General features: G+C 54.0%; 2 protein-coding genes across 10 annotated transcripts in view; one reads left to right on the top strand and one right to left on the bottom strand.

The window, feature by feature from the left end:
* Positions 1-11,330, top strand: part of TP53I11 (tumor protein p53 inducible protein 11) — a 32,034-nt gene extending 20,704 nt beyond the window's left edge. For 2 of the 4 annotated variants that reach the window (XM_064144294.1, XM_064144303.1), the window contains exons 3-7: positions 354-412; positions 882-930; positions 1,639-1,735; positions 2,832-2,933; positions 4,516-7,968. In XM_064144294.1, the coding sequence (XP_064000364.1) occupies positions 354-412; positions 882-930; positions 1,639-1,735; positions 2,832-2,933; positions 4,516-4,649 (441 nt within the window). In that variant the 3' untranslated portion in view covers positions 4,650-7,968. Of the gene's footprint in view, positions 1-353; positions 413-881; positions 931-1,638; positions 1,736-2,831; positions 2,934-4,515; positions 7,969-8,677 lie in introns of those variants that run through there. The other 2 variants (XR_010302492.1, XR_010302491.1) reach the window with 2 other exon arrangements.
* TSPAN18 (tetraspanin 18) overlaps positions 8,229-16,364 on the bottom strand; it is a 159,548-nt gene continuing 151,412 nt past the window's right edge. For all 6 annotated transcript variants that reach the window (XM_064144254.1, XM_064144262.1, XM_064144238.1 and 3 more), the window contains 3 exons: positions 15,986-16,165; positions 12,320-12,403; positions 8,229-11,471 (listed from right to left, as the gene is read on the bottom strand). In XM_064144254.1, coding sequence (XP_064000324.1) covers positions 11,424-11,471; positions 12,320-12,403; positions 15,986-16,165 — 312 coding nt within the window. In that variant the 3' untranslated portion in view covers positions 8,229-11,423. The remainder of the gene's footprint in view (positions 11,472-12,319; positions 12,404-15,985; positions 16,166-16,364) is intronic.

The raw sequence follows: 16,364 nt of genomic DNA, 5'->3' as shown, positions 1-16,364 counted from the left end.
TTGCCCCTCAGAAGAGGTATTGCAAAGAACCTGTTTAATGAGGGCTTCAGTGGCTTGTGGCATGCAAGTGATGTGTGGGACAAGAGGATGAGATGCTGGTAAGAGGAGAAAAAAGTTGATATTGACCCTTTCCCAGCCCCACACTGCAGGTGGCTGGACCTTGGAGCTGCAGAGGCTGCAGCTTCTGATGGAAATCGAGGTAGGGATGGGAGCCAAGTGGTCACAGACTGAATCCCTTGCCTTGATTTTCCTGCCAGCTCTCTTGGAGGGGTGGGGGATGTGTGCATAGGATGAGGTGTGCAGGCTGGGGAAGGGTCTGCTCGGTCACCTGGTGTCTTCCATTTGCATTTCAGATCAGCCAAGTGCTGGGAAATGAGATCAAGTTTGCTGTGCGGGAGCCACTGGGGCTGAGGTAAGAAGATGCCAAGGCCCCCCTGGAGCTGGCTTGTCTCAGGGCCCTCTGCTGCAGCGTGGCTAATGCCAGTGCTGCTGCTGCACCGCTGCTACCTGCAGGGGCTTCTCAGGGCCTGTGGAACCAAACCAGATCTGCTTTCTTTCCCCTTGAGGTTCAGGGCTGGTGACAGGGTGGTGGGACTCTCCTCTGCACCATCCTCTTGGCAGGGTCAGTTCTCCCCTTGCTTGGTCGAGAGGGATTCTGGCTCTGTCTTGGCCATCGAGGCTGCTCTGGGTGGTGAGGCTGGAGAGGGCAAGGTGTGTGGGCAGCTGAGTCCCCACGTAGCAGGCTCCTGGCTGCCTCGGCTGTGCGAGGAGGGAGGGTGGAAGCTGATGACCAAGCACTGGCCAGGACTGCTTTGTGAAGTGTGGGTGATGAGGTCACCACTGTGCTCATGCCAGCTCCTCTCTTCCCTCTTCTCATGCAGGGTCTGGCAGCTGGTGTCTGCTGTCATGTTTTCCGGGGTGGCCATCATGGTAAGTGAGGGAAGTGCTCCTGGACACCACCAGCTCCATGCTGCCAAAGGAGTGCCCAGTGTGGCTCCTCAGCCCCCGGCATTTATCCCCCTCCCTGCCTCCTCTATCTGCTTTCTCTGTTGAAGCCTTTGCCCTCACTGAAGCTCAGTGATGCACTGTGCCAGCAGTGTCCTTTGGTGGCTTGTTCCCACCACCAAAGCCTGCTTTCACGATCAGAGTCAGAGGCACACAGCCACAGAAGGCAGCCCTGAAGGCAGTAGCTGACACACTGATGTTTCTGGAGAGGAGGGGGCTGTGGGGACACCTAAAGGGGGCAACAAGAGGGATGGAGAGACTGTTTGCAAAGGCCTGCAGTGGCTTCAAACTAGAGAAGAGCAGACTCAGATTAGATGTTAGGAACAAGTTCTGCACTATGAGGGTGGTGGAACACTGCAACAGGTTGCCCAGGAAGGTGGTTGAGGGCCTGTCCCTGGAGATATTCAAGGTGAGGCTGGAGAGGGCTCTGGCCACCTGCTCTAGTGGAGGGTGCCCCTGCTGGCTGCAGGACTGGATGAGCTGTGGAGGTCCCTTCCAGCCCAAACCATGCTGTGATTCTTGTACCTCCTTCGTTCCTGCCCCGTGGCTCTAGTCTCATAGAGGCCTGATGTGGGCATGTTTTGCTGTCCCTGGCTGGTGCAGGCTGCTGAGTCTCTGCCTTGCCTTTGCCAGGCCCTGGCTTTCCCTGACCAGCTCTACGATGCCGTCTTTGACGAGGAACCGGTGAGCAGCAAGACCCCAATCCGGCTCTACGGAGGAGCCCTCCTCAGTGAGTGCCTGCCCCATGGAATCAGGGGATGAGAGGACAAAAGGGCAGGAGTGAGGGCAAAGCCTGTGCCCAGCTAGGCAGCTGCAGCTATACTGCAGAACATCAAGCTCTAAGTACCTGGCAGGGGACCCCAAGTGTCCCAGCAAAGGGAGGCTGGAGATGGGCTGGAAGATGGAGCAGCTGATGGAACTGGGGTGGTTTAGTCTGGAGAAGAGGAGGCTTGGGGGGACTTTCTGGCTCAGCACAACTCCCTGAATGGGGGTTGGAGTGAGGTGGAGGTCAGTCTCTTCTCCCAAGGAACAAGAGAAAATGGCCTCTAGTTACACCAGGGGAGGTTTAGGTTGGATATGAGGAACAATTTCTCCTTGTCAAGCCCTGAAACAGGCTGCCCAGAGCAGCGGAGTTGTCCCCATCCCTGTGAGGCTTTCAAAGCCACAGCGATGATGTGTTGAGGTATGTGGCTTAGTAATGACCTGGCACTGCTGGTGACTGGTTGGGCTCAGTGATCTTAAAGGTCTTTTCCAACCAGAAGGATTCTATGGCATGCTGGACTACCAGACCCTCCTCCATGGGAGTTGGGAGGAGAGGAGGGGCAGGCGGTGGCATCCCAGGAGGGGCCCAGGCAGTTACAGCAAAGGAAGAGAAGGTGAGAGGAGCCTGAAGAAATGGTCTGGGAAAGCAAATGAAGGACAGAATGAGACTCCCAGGGTCTGTGTAGGTCTGGACACTGTGCTGCAGCCACAGGCACTGCACCTCCCGGGTGCCCAGACGGGTTCCTCTCTGGGGCTGGGTGCTGCAGAGGGTGCTGGCCAGCAGCGGAGGGCAGGCAGATGCTGGCAAGAGATGGAGGACTTTTGGAGAGGGGCTTGTAGGGGCTGAGAGCAGGCGGCTGGTGGTCTGCCCTGGCCAAGGCTCCTTCCTGTGGCCTGCAGCAGCACCTCGCGGGGATGCTGGGTGGTGCAGCCTTCCCTCGGATGCAGAGCTCCATCCCGTGGAATGCCCAAGTGGGCCACCCGGGAGCAGGCAGGTGGGCTGCCCCATCGGGCCGGTCCTTGGGCGGCTGTGCTCTGCTGTCCTTTCCTGCCTGTCTCTGCAGGTATCTCCCTCATCATGTGGAATGCCCTCTATACAGCTGAGAAAGTCATCATCCGCTGGAGCCTGCTGACTGAAGCCTGCTACTTTGCTGTGCAGTTCCTGGGTGAGTGTCTGCAGCCTCTTGGAGGGAGGAGGAGAGTGAAGAGATGGAAGCGGGCAGGACAAATGGGCTGAGCTGTGAGATCCAGCGCAGAGCAGGAGCAGCACCTCAGGGTCTGATGGTGCAGCCTGCGGGCTGGAGGAGTTGTGAGAGTCGTAATGGACTCAAGGTGCTGTCTCTGCCACCTGCCCGTCACAGCCACAGGGACACTTGGCCCCTGGGTGTCCCTGTGCTGTGCCTGGCTTGTGCTGGAGATGGCTTCTTTGCTCTGCAGGACTGGCAAAGATTACCTGGTCCCAGGAGCATATTTCCTGCTCCCCCTCTCCATTCCCCCTGAAGCTGCCTCTGCCCTGGGCTGCTTGCTGTAGGTTGCCCAGGCACAGGGGAAACCTGCTCCTCTGGCTAGTGGGTTTTTTTCTCCCTAAAAGCACCCTGGCATCATAGCCTGCACAGGTCATCTCCTGGAGTGGGCTGCTGGGGTACTAGGGCTAAAAAGAGAAGACAGCATCAAGACACACCACAAAGTGGGGTGCCCACTTGTACCCAAACACAGCAGTGGCCTAGCTAAGTCAGGGCAGCTCTTGAGATCAGTGCATGCTGGGGATGATGAGATTGAGAGCAGCTCTGCAGAAAGGGACTTGGGGATGCTGGTGGATAAGAAGCTGGACATGAGCCAACAACGGGCACTTGCAGCCCAAAAGGGCAATGGCAGCCTGGGCTGCAGCAAAAGAAGTGTGGCCAGCAGGTCGAGAGAAGTGATTCTGCCACTCTGCTCTGCTCTGGTGAGACCTTACCTGGAGTGCTGTGTCCAGCTCTGGAGCCCTCAACACAGGAGGGATGTGGATCTGCTGGAGCAGGTCGAGAGCAGGCCACTGAGATGATCAGAGGGCTGGAGCACCTCTGCTGTGAAGGCAGGCTGAAAGAATTGGGGCTGTTCAGCCTGGAGAAGAGAAGGCTCCAGGGAGACCTCATAACAACATTATACTATCTGAAGGAGACCTACAGGAAGGTTGGGGAGGGACTGTTTAGAAGGGCTTGTGGGGATAGGATGAAGGCAATGGTTTGAAACTGGAGCAGGGCAGATTGAGGCTGGGCATCAGGAGGAAGCTCTGCACAATGAGAGTGGGGAAACACTGGAGCAGGCTGCTCAGGGCAGTGATGCAGTCACCATCTCTGGAGAGGTTTTAAAGCCATGGAGACGTGGTGCTGAGGGGCATGGTTTGGTGGTGACCTGGCAGTGCTGGCTGACTGGTTGGACTGGATAAGCTTAAAGGTCTTTTCCAACCAGAATGCTGCTGTGGTGCTCTCTGCTCCAGTGACCGTATAGAGCTGGGGCTGCCCAAGCATGGGGGGTGCCTTTACAGCAGGGGTTCCGGGAGTTGAGAGCTCAGCAGCCTGTGTGGCTGTCGTCCAGGCCAGGGGCTGCTCCCTGTGTGTCTGAGCCTGTGTTGAAGGCTTCTACCTTCACCAGGCTCTGCAGTCTTGCTCAGGCACTGCGTTAGAGGGCAGCAGCAAACAGCTTTTTGGTGCTCTTTTGGCTGCATCGGTGCTTTCCTCACCCAACTTCTCCCTCCTTCTCCTCCAGTTACCACTGTCTCCCTGGTGGAGAGCAGCCGGATAGCCACGGGTGCCGCCCTCCTCCTCGTCAGCCGAGCCCTCTTCATCCTCATCAGTGTTTATTACTACTACCAAGTTGGCCGCCGTGCCAAGAAAGTCTAGTTCTGGGCTTTGTGTCATGGGCAGGGTGGGGGGAGGGGTTTGTGTCGGTAATTTTGAGTTCTCTTCAGTTGGGTTTTGTTTGCCTTGGGTTGTTTTGGGTTTGTTTGGGGTTTTTTTTGAGGGGGGTTAATCCCTTTTGGTTCTCAAGTGGTTTCCTTCTTTTCCACTTACCGGCATGAATTGGTGTGGGACCAGATGCTGGTGGCTCTGCCAGGTGAAATGGGGAGGGGAACCTCCCCCACCCCACCCCGCTTCCTCTGCGGGAGGTGGTGAGGAGCAGTGGGAGGAAGGCTCAGGGAGGTCTGTGGGCCTGACAGGCTCAGGGAAAAGAGCTGGTTTCCCCCCAGCCACCCAGGGATGGGGGGAACCAGCCTGGTGGGATCACAGGCTCTGAACCCGCTGGAACAAAGCACAAAACAAGACCAGCACATCGAAACCAAATCCCTGAGGAAGACAGGGAAGCGATGAAGCACTCGGCTAGTCCCTTTGGTCAGCCCTTCCCTGCCTGCTGGGGTGGCTCCTCGTGTACAGCCCCTTCCCTTCTGAGCCAGCACGGACTGTGTGGGGAGCTGGGAGCTGGACAGGCTTGGGTTCTGCTCTGCTTCCCTGGCTGCTGGAAGTGCCCCCTGTGCAAAGCTTGGCAGGAGCCAGAGCCGAAGAAGAGGAAACAGCTCACTGAGCATAAAGATGTTCCCTTGCTTCTAGGCTGGGGTTTTGTCCCCTTCACCCCAGCACACTTCCTACAGTTCACTGATGGTCACAACAGTGGTGGGTGTGAGGTGGCATCTGTGAGGGAAGCAGGAGCTGGGGTGCTGCAGTGGTTAGTAGGAGCAGAGTGAGCTTTGGTACAGCTGCTGGGGTCAGGGAGCAGCCTCCAGAGATGAGGCCCAGGTGTGGAAGGTGGTGTTCCAGCTTTGCCCATGTGCAGGCACCACGGCCCCTCCGACTTGGAGAAGAGAGCACCAAAGTTTGTAGCATTAAGAGACTTAACCGGGATGAAGAACAGCGAGGAGCAGGGTGTCTGAAGGCAGCGTTGCCTTCTGTAGCTCAGCCAAGGATGGACTAAATGTGCTTCAGCACTCACTGGCTGACCCCTCCCGAGCTTAACAGCACTGCCTCCCCTGCCTCCTCCTGCTTTTCTTGTGGATTATCCCTGTCCATGGCTGGAGGCAGCACTTTTTCTTCTCTGTGGAACTGAAGCCAGAAGGTCTGCATGCAGGATATGGACTTCTCCTCCATGTGCTCCCATTGACCAGCACAAAGCCTGCTCTGGAATGGAGCTGATGTCACAAAAAATCCCAGTAGGAAGAGCCTACACAGACTGACCCAACAGCCCTCAAGCTGGTGAGACTGGGACCTCTGGCTATTGCTGTCTAATACCTTTGTAGAGTTAGAAGGTGGTAGTGGGTAGTTGATGTTGTGTTAGTGCTTTTGGCATTTAGAAACAGCTGCATAAACGTGGGGCACCCTGTGCATTGTCCCTGCTGGCTGTGCAGAATGGGAATGGTGGGAACAGTTGAATAGTGGGAATAGTTGAGCCAGGAAACATCACAGCTGTGATTTCTTTATTTCTCTCCTAAGAAGTTAAGTCAAATGGAGAGGCAACATCCACCAGCAGGCCAAGTTCTGGAGCCTCCCACCTGCCACGCTGCTTTCAACCTGTCCAGAACCTGGCAGTGAGTAACTAAAACTTCAATTTAGGAGGAGCCTTGCTCTTCTGGTGGAAGAGCTGGGCCTCTAGGAAGGAGGAAATGACCAAGTGCAGCCTGGGGAGCATGACAGATGGGACTTGAGTGGTGCTGGGTGTGGGAGCAGGAGCAAGGAGCTGTTGCTCTCACCCTGTGCACCACCTGCAGGGCAGCTGTGATGGCTTCACTTCGGCTGTAGTTGTTGGTGTAGGTAGGTGGAGCTTGGATGCGTTGTGTTTTTGGGGGGGGGGGTCACATGAATGTATACACAGATTGCTTGTTGGGGTTTTTTTTCTGGGAGGGGAGGTGGTGGGAAATAATGTTTTTTAGAAGGACAAGACCACAGCAGAAGCAACCTTGCAGGAGAAGGAAACAGGGAGGGTCTTCTTAAGGCTCTCCTTGCATCTATCTGGCCCACAGGTCTTAGGAACTTCAAGAGAAATGGGAGAGCAGTTTTCTGAAGACTTCTGGATGGTTACATGAGGTGGGAGGGTGAGGAAAGCAGTTGCAGCTTTCCAAAGGAGCTTTCAGTCAGGTGAGGTTGGTCCTCCTCTGCTTAGCAGGTGGCCTCTGCAAAACTTAAGACAGGGAGCCACTTCTAGTTTGGCCAGCCAATGTCTTCTGCTCCAGCTTAAAGCAGAGAGGGCACAGAAGATATTTTGTGCTACTTGGAATATGGAGAGAAGTGGTGGGTTTATTTTCATGCTTCTTGCTCCATCTAGCTGTTAATGGACAATGGACAATGTGGAGAGTTATGGAAGTGGACTGGGGCTCTACAGGTAGGTCTTCAACAACTGAGAAAGGGGGGAAGGGTGGTCCTGGCTAGGAATGGCTACAGAAAGGCATAGCCCCTTCTTATCAGCAAGCTGCTGCAGGAGAAAGGTGGCCAAGCCTGCTAGAGGAGGTGAATTTATAGCAGGTAAGACTTAGGAGGGAGTTTCTCAGGGTGGCTTGAGGATGAAGCCCAAGCAGAGCACCAGAAACCAACTGTCTTTTAAATGGGGGTGTGTCCAGACCTGTGTCCCTAAGGACAGAAGCTCAGGCAGGTGGCAGCTGAGGGAACAAAAGCCTGAGGCATCACTTCAGGCTCTGTCACTGATCTGCTGAGAACCTCCCCAAGACTCAGTCTCCTTCTTGGTTAAAGAGTGAGAGGCCTGGGACTGACACCATCTCCTGAGGGAGGCTGCAGTGAAGTACCTGCACTCGTGTGATGTCCTGCAGGGCTGGGAGCAGTGTCCCCCCAGGCACAACTCAGGACTTAAGGCTGGGTTCTCAGCTAGAGATGGACCCAAACCCTTGCATTCACAAAGCCCTTGCTTTTGAGGGTGGAGGAAGCTCATCATCATCATCATCCACACAACTCTTTACATCACTTTCTCTCCACCTAACCACTATCTGGCAAACTGGAGCTGATGATGGAGGAGAGGCTGGGTCTGTCCTAAGCCGGTTTCTCCTTCCTGGTCAGGGGTTTTTACTTGGGATGGGGTGTGGGAAGAATGGGACACTTCCTTCCTTCAGTTTATACCTCATTTTAGCTGCTGTTACCTGAATTTATTCTTTCTCCTCTGGTAAGAAAGTGGCTGTACTTCACACCAAGCAAATAGTGAGAAATTAAAGCCTTCACCCTCACAGTCTCTTTTATTTTTCTCTTTTCTTCTTTTTTTGTTTTCCTCTTTTTTTTTTTTTTTTTTTTTTTAACTTTCCTGTATATAAGAAATGCACACAAAATCCCTGCAAAGAGTGCTCCAGGCTTCTGGTGTGGTTTTAGAATACCAAAAAAAACCCCAAAACAACAACCCCCCCCCCACGAAAAAAAATTCCTTTCAATCTATAAAAGCCCAAAAGCCTTAGAGGAGGGGATACAGGATAAATTAGCTCCACTACCTAAGCATAAAAACAACATTTACAGGTTTATTCTTAAAATAGACTTCCAACATTATTTCACACACACAGCCCTTGGCCCTGGCAGTCACTTGGGCATTAAACACCAGCAGGGCAGTTGGGGTGCATGGAGAGGAGGGGGGTGAGGTGGGCTCAGGCCGCTCTGCTGCGTCCATCCAAGGTGCTTGGGCAGCTCTCTCTGCTCCCCAGCCTGCTCATTGTGGAGCCCCTGACCCCCAAATACCAGAGCTGTTAAATCCTGCCCTCTGTCCTACAAACCTTCTTTACAGCAGGGGCAGCCAAGGAACCAAGGGCCAAGCCCAACAACTGGACATGGCTTTGGCCATACAGCCAGAGTCTGCTCTCTGCCCTTGCTTGGTTCATTAAATTCCAGCTGCAGGGCAAATTCCTGCTGGAATTTCCTTTCCGAAGGATCTACAGGTCCTCTTGGATTTGCAGGTATCTTGGCAGCTCTAACAAGAGGAGAAAGGTGCTGCTGGCCTTTGGTGGTGCTTCAGGCCGGGTTCCCAGGGGCACGCTGCCCAGCTGCAGGGAGGATTTGAGTCTTCATCGAGAAAAAAGGGGAGCAGACAAGGTAAGAGATGAAACTGCTGTGCAGAGTCTGGTGTGACACAAATGACAGAATCGTTTTGTTAGAAAGAGACCTTTAAGCTCATCAGGTCCACCTGCTACCCCAGCACTGCAGGGTCACCACTAAACCATGTCCCTCGGCACCTTTTGGATCTACACTCAGAGAGGGAAAGGGAGAAGGCTAAGAGCAGACAAAGCAATGACTCCAGGACTGGGAAAGCCAAAGAGAAACAAGCCAGCAGAGAACCTGTTTCAGGCTCTGATAGTTCTCCCCCATGTCACTGGTGGCAAAAAAAAAGTAATCTTTGGCCTTCAGCCACCCACCATGATCACCTCCAGCAACATTATCACCTCTGCTGCTGGGCTCTGTTCCTTGGGAACTACCTTCCCAGAAGAGCAGCTGCCACCAGCTCCTGAGGCAGAAGCAGCACAGATAAGCTTACCTTCTGCTTGGCCTGTTTCCTGCAAGCAGCTGCAGCAGCTTCCCTGCAGCATAGCACCTGCTGTTGGGTACAGAACCTGTTGGGCTTGGGCCAGCAAACCTGAATTCCTTCATTAAACTACAGACCAGAATTTCATGCTAAAAGATCTCACTAAAGGAAGTTCCAGGGGGAAAAATGCTTCAGCAAAGCTTTGTACATGGTTTAATGCATCATCTGAGGCTGCTCAGCAGCTCTGGATGCTCGTTTTGAGGCTGGAATATGCTGAGTATGGCATGGGGTGGGGAGAGAGTACAGCATTGCCCTCCCAGGTCCTCTCCTGACAAGCAAGATGTTCTCAAAGGAAGCCTGGAAAAGCTCTAGTGCCTCCTTCCTGCTTCCATAACTTGTGTGTGTAGCCAAGATTTTTGGCTGTTCTGGACCAGGCTTTCTCCCACTTTCCTTCTTTCCCTGCAGCAGTGCCACTGGGAGAGCCCAAGGACCACAATGGAAGGGAACAGCCACCCAGTGTATCTGCTGTTGCAAAGCCAGGGCGGGAGGCTTCCACTCAGCTTCTGGCTGCTGCCTGCTGCTCCCTCTCCTTCCCTGCCAGAGGGGCTGATTTAAGCCTCTGTAAGAAACTGCTCCATCATCTGAGCCTAAGAAATCTGTAAAAAGACCTAAGCTACACTAGAAACCACAGCCCCTTTTGTCCTCCCCAAGTCAAATGGGGGAGGGGTGAGTGTCAGGGAGTGACCAGATGAGTAATTAAGGCAACAGAGGTTGATGCTTCCAGAGAAGAGAAAGCAGTGACCTGCCCGGGCTGATCACCACAGCCACTAGAGTAGCAGTTTGGCTGCTCGCTCCTCTCAGAGCCTGCAGGGAGGCTCAGCACTTGAATCGTATCACTGACCAAGGTCCCGGTCCCAGGGTCCCAGGCACCTTTCTCCAGGTCACTTCCAAATGCTAAGTAGGTGCCACAGTAATTAACTGTCAGGGCTGCCTCAAGGGAGGAAAAGCTCTCAAGTGCCAGGCAGCCTAACCCCCTTCTGACTCGCTGCAGCTCAGGGGACAGCCTCTCCGCAGAACTGATGCCACAAGAATCTTCCAGGCATGGGAGTGGCTGACAAACCTCAGCCTCCTCCAGTCATGCCCCTTAGGGCTGGGAAGCAGGTAGGAACCACTGCAAACAATTCTGCTACCAGAGCACCTCAAACTGTCTTTTGGCAAGGGTGAAGTGAAAGGCAAAGGTGGGCAAGACTTCAACACTATTTCCTCCCCTCCTTGGGAAGGCAGCCGGCTCAGCGAGTCTCGACCAGAGCCCCTCTTTCTCCGGGGAGGTGGGAACACATCAGGGATCCGTTTGGTCTCTTTTGCACAACAACAAACAGTAAATCTTAGTAAAAACAGAAAGGTAGGCACCAAACTCCTAACCATCAGCCAGCCTTAGCTGAGTCCCATCGCTGCGCTGCCCCTGCCTGGGGCCCCAGAGAAAAGTCAGCCTCACTGGAGTGCTCCATTGCTCTGACAAGCTTCAGCCAAGAGGAACAAAGCTCCCGTTGAAGATTCTGTCTTGTTGCCATTCTGTGGCTGGGAAGGGAAGCCAGAACCACGCCAACGATGACATCTTAGGTGAGCCACCACCGCCTCTTTCAAACCCACCTGGACAGTCACGGACTGGAGCCACCCTCTCGTCTCACCCAGCCCCTGCACGTCTGTTCTACAGTCCTTTGCTGTCTGCAGGGTGACAAAGCTGTGACCAGCAGGCAGGGCCTCGCAGCAGAGGTGGTTGTGCTCCTTCTCCTGCTCCCCACCACCAAGCTGTGTCAGTCTGTAGTGCAATTGGCTGTGCTGGGCTCCTGCTGCAGGTGGCTCTGGGCAAAGGTCTGGTGTACAGTGTAGTGCACATCACCTCAAAGTTCCAGCCCCTGAAGTACAATCCTTTTGGTCATTCATATATTACAACCTTCTTTTTTCTTTTGTTTTGTTCCTTTTTTTTGTTGTTTTTTGTTTGTTTGTTTGTTCCTTTTTTCTTTCTTTTTTATTTCCCCTCTCCCCTACCCCATTTTGTTAACAAGAATACAGTGTGGTTGTGGTTGGTTTGGGTGTTTCCAGCTTTAGTTTCTTCTGATTTTCTTTTTTGTCCCTTCTCTCTTCTGAGCACGTGGGGAACGTGGTGGTCCATGGGTCACCTCTTACTGGATCCCTCGAAAGAGGCACATGGCAAAGATCATGGCAAATAGCTGGGGGAGGTGGGAGCAAGAGGGCAGAAATGAAACAGAGAAGCACAGGAGTCAGCTGCAGCCTCCAAAAGATTGGGACAGCCCTCCCTGGCTGCAGGACCTCTCCTGTCACTCCCTCAAGGCCAGACCTCATCTTTCTCTTGAAGGCAATCCCTCCCCTCCTTCCCCTGCCCCACAAACATTGTGGTTACAGGAGCTTTGCTCCCAGGCTATTGGTGGTGTCGCAGAGGAGCGAGAGGGTTCTGTGGTCCCGGCTCTGCACAGCATTGCCACTGCCTGGCATGGGCACAGTGCTGGGGCTCTCTGCCTGGATCTCTCTCCCATGCCCAGAGCAAGGGACTGGGGAGAGTGCCCAGCTTTGCCCCAGTGATGCTGCAGAGGTATCACTTCTGGGTTAATATCACATCTGGTGGAAGCCTGCACCTCAGAAATGCCACCAGAGAGCCAGGTACCAATGCAGGGCCATGGAGATGCTCTGCAGCAAACCCCATTTCAGGCTCTAGCCAGATGCTTTTAGAGCAGAGGCAGAGCTTGGCCATGTGAACCCAGTGATGGGGCCATCAGCTTGCTGGGTGTGCTGCTGCAGTGAGGGCAGTGCCCTGTGGGGCAGGCCCCTGAAGCCCCTGTGGCCACCATGGCAAGGTGTGAGATCCACAGCTGGCCCAGCCCCTGGCAGCACCAGTCCTTTTCCTGCCTTCGTTGGCAAATGACCAAGCCCTAGGCTCTTTCCAGGCCATTAAACCCACAAGATGATAACCCCTCATGACCTGCAGGAGCAGCTTCCCCTGGCAAGTCTGCTGGCCAGCAACCAACGTGGCCTTCCTTCTGGTGCCCCAGGGGGTGAGTACCTCAATAGCCAAGACCCCGATGGCAAGGGCTCCTGCCAGGTACACATAGGTCTCAAAGGAGTTCAGGATCACAGTGTAGCAGCCCTAAGAAGGAGAAAAGGTGGTGAGACACACGAGCAGCACACGCTGCATGCTCCTCACAGCACAGCCCTCCTGTGGAGTGGGGCCAGAGGAGGCCACACGAATAATCCAGAGGCTGGAAGCCCTCTGCTGTGAGACCAGGCTGAGAGAGCTGGGGGCGTTCAGCCTGGAGAGGAGAAGCCTGCAGGGAGACCTTCTGGTGGCTTTGCAGTGCTTGAAGGGAATGATCCAAAAACTGGGGACAGCCTTTAGAGCAGAACCTGTTGTGACAAAGGGTGAAAGTTTGAACTCAAAGAGGGAGATTCAGACTGGACAGATGGGAGTGGATTTTGCAGTGAAAGTGGCAAGACCTGGCTCAGGCTGCCCAGAGAAGTGGTAGAAAGCAAATACTTGGAGCCATTCCAGGTGGGGTTGTTCAGGGCTCTGAACAAGTGCTCTAGCTGGAGATAACCCTGCTGACTGCAGGGTAGTTGGACTAGATGGGGTTGAAAGGCCCTTTCCCACCCAAACCATTCTGTGAGCACCTGCTGCTCTTCTGGCTCTAGCAGAACTCAGGGCCATACCCTGCAGCAACCTCTCCACTTCTGCAGCACTGCCACCATCATCCTTGTCACCACCTCCTATTGCCAGAGCAATTAGCAGCAGGCAGATTCTTCTGCAGAGCTTTCAGGATGCTTCTGGAGATCACCAGCTTGCCCTGGCCTCAGTTCTCCCAGCCTGAAATTTCACCTACCAGCACATTTCTGCCAGTAGGTCACAGATGCAGAGAAGAGAAGCCTGGGGTCTGTTGGCTGGGGAAAGCAGGCCTCCTCCCCACTGAGCATGGACACACACACATCTTGAATCCCAACCATACTGCTGGGATGTTTCCATCATCTGGTTTTTGCCTTCCACCCATAAAGAAAGTGTCTGGACTGCAATAACAGTACATTTAGAGCCTGGAAAATCGATCCTATGGAGAGTGACTGAAGGAGCTGGGGCTGTTCAGTTTGAAGACCTCATGGCTGTCTACAGCTACCTGAAAGGATGTTGTGGAGAGGCTGCTGCTGGTCTCTTCTCCCAGGAAACAGTGACAGAACAAAAGGGAATGGCCTCAAGCTGCCAGTGAGGAGGTTTAGACTGAGCATTAGGAAACTTTTTTTCCCCAGCAAGAGTGGTCAGAGATTGGAATGGGCTGCCCAGGGAGGTGGTGGAGTCACCAACCCTGGATGTGTTTAAAAGTCATTTGGATGTGGTGCTTAGGGGTATGGTTTAAAGGTGAACTTTTTAGAATAGGGGTAAGGGACTTGATGATTCTGGGGATCTTTTCCAACCAGAATGTTTCTGTGATTATGTATGAAGAGAGCACAGAGAGGATCCACCCATAAGAAAGACCCAAGAGAGGGCAGGGTAGATCACTTGGGCAGTAACTGAGATGTCAACACCATGCTCTGGTCAAGATGAAGCTCCTCAGTCATGTTGTGGCCACGTTTCAGCCCAATTTCCAGGGAAAAGCATCCAGCCCAGCAATAAAATCCTTGGGTGCTTGCCAGAACTCCAACCTTATCTCTACTCTTGGCATGCCATACCCTGCTCAGCTGGCTACAAAGAGGGGTGAGCACAAGTGTGGCCAGCGTTGTCCTACCAGCACGGTGTCCCAAGAGCCTGAGTTTGCTCCAGGAATGCCTGAATTCATCCAGCAGTCCCTTGGGAGTGTCTCCCCCATGGCACAGATGTCCCTGGCTGTACATCTGTTGACACTTGCTGAGCACGTGGCTTCTGCCACCAACAGGCTGTTGACAGGAGCTCCAGAAGAGAAGTGTCAGGCCTCAGCAGCCCCACTCAAGGGAAGCTAAAGCTGTTAGCTGCTTCAGTGCTTTCTCAAAACACGTTTCTCTTTCCCTCCCTGCTCTTTGTCATCTCTCTCTCCTCCTCCATCAGACCTGGCAGAAGAAGCATGATGTCATCTGCTGTGTTCTCTCACCCAGAGTGCCTTTGCCAACCATTTCCAGCTGCCAGGGGAGGAACAGTTCCGAAGCTGCTTCCAAGCTCCTTTACTCCTCTCACAGCCTTCTATCAAGCGCTGAGAAGGAGACCACTGCTTAGTGTGGAGAGAAAAGGGGGCTCATGCACACAGCCTGCTTCAGGCCCCAGCCAACCTGGCCTCGAGCACCTCCAGGGAGGGGGCATCCACAGTCTCCCTGGGCAACCTGTTCCAGAGTCTGCCCACCCTCACTGTCAAGAATTTCTTGCTAACCTCCAGCCTACACCTCCCCTCTTCCAGCTCAGAGCCATTCAAATGCAGCTTTCCAGCACCTCCTAGGAAAAGAGACAAAGCTCTTTAACCCTTGGGCTCCTGGTTGCATGGGGTGTTGATGAGGACTCTTTGTGCCCTAGTCTGGAGCCACTACCGCAGTTAGGAAGAGTTAACTCAGAACCAGAGGATGTATCTGGTTGGAAGAGACCTCAGACATCATCCAGTCCAACCCTGACCCAGCACTGGAGGGTCAACACCAAACCATGTCCGTAAGCCCCAAGTCCACAGGCTGCTTGAACAGCCCCCAGGGATAAAGACTCCACCACTGCCCCAAGCAGAACGTTCCAAGTGTTTGAGAACCCTTTCAGTGAAGAAATATTTCCTAGCATCCAGCCAGGTGCAGTTTGAAACCATTTCCTCTGGTCCTGTTGCTTGCCACCAAGGAGAAGAGGCTGCCCCCACCTCACTACAATCTCCCCTTCAGGTAGAGCAGTGAGGTCTCCTCTCAGCCTCCTCTTCTCTACACAGAATACTCCTAGCTCCCCTCAGATGCTCCTCACAGGTTATGTTCTCCAGGCTCTTCATGAGCCTCGTTGTCCTTCTCTGGACATGCTCCAGCCCCTCAATGTCCTTCCTGTAGTGAGGGGCCCAGAACCAAACACAGTACTCAAGGTGTGGCCTCACCAGTGCTGAGCACAGGGGGTGATCACCTCCCTGTCCCTGTTGGCCACCCTGTTTCTAATCCAAGCCAGAATGCCATTGGCTTTCTTGGCCACCTGTCACACTGCTCACTCATGCTCAGTTGACCATCAGCCAATACCCCCAGGATCCTCTCCAAGTTGCAGCCTTCCAACCACACGTCCCCAGGTCTGCAGCTCACCATGGGGTGGTTGTGACCCAGGTGGAGGACCTGGCACTTGGTCTTGTTGAACTTCCTGCAACTGGACTTGGCCCATCAGTCTAACTTGTCCAGGTCCTGCTGCAAAGCTTCCCTACCCTCTAGCAGACAGACACAGCCACCCAGCTTGGTGTCAGCTGCAAACCTGCTCCCTGACCTGTGCCGGCCTGCTAACTTCTCCTAGATGGTAGTAACCCTCAGAAACATGCCTGGAACTTGCTGTACATTTCCACCCCACCTCTCAGTCCCTTGGGAAAACTGCATTTCTGCTGGTTCAACACAACCTGGGCCTTGTGCACACAACAGAGAGGGGATTTCCAAGCTCAGCCATGTGCCATGGCTTCAAGAGCTGTCAGCAGAAGGGGAATGAAGATGTGAGCTACAGACCTGCCAGCTTCACTGGCCACCATGCCCACCTCTGTCACCTCCTGCTGGTGTCGTGTCCCCTTACCTGGCGGTTCTGAAACCTCTCCACCCCCGAGAGGCAGGCTTCTCTGTCGACAAACAGCCCCTCCCGGCTCTGCAGCTCTCGCAGGCAGCAAGCCTCCGGCGTGCTCCTTCCCGGAGAGGAGTACGGAAGCAGAGGGACAGCTTCAAAGTCTTCTGGGCCGTTCACTCCACAGCAGGCAAACTAGGGAGAGGTAGTGAGAAGGAAGGAAGACATAGTTGACATTTTACCCTGAAAGCAGATAGGAGAAATGAACCTGTCCAGAGAAGGGCCACAAGGATGATCAAAGGGCTGGAGTGCCTCTCCTATGGAAATAGATGAAGAGTTGGGACTGTTCAGTCTGGAGAAGAGAATCATAGAATCATAGAATCATAGAATCAAC

Source organism: Pogoniulus pusillus, chromosome 1, assembly GCF_015220805.1.
Source record: "Pogoniulus pusillus isolate bPogPus1 chromosome 1, bPogPus1.pri, whole genome shotgun sequence".
Classification (NCBI taxonomy): Eukaryota; Metazoa; Chordata; class Aves; order Piciformes; family Lybiidae; genus Pogoniulus; species Pogoniulus pusillus.
The sequence above is the reverse complement of the archived record's forward strand: the minus strand, read 5'-3'. Positions and strand labels throughout refer to the sequence as shown.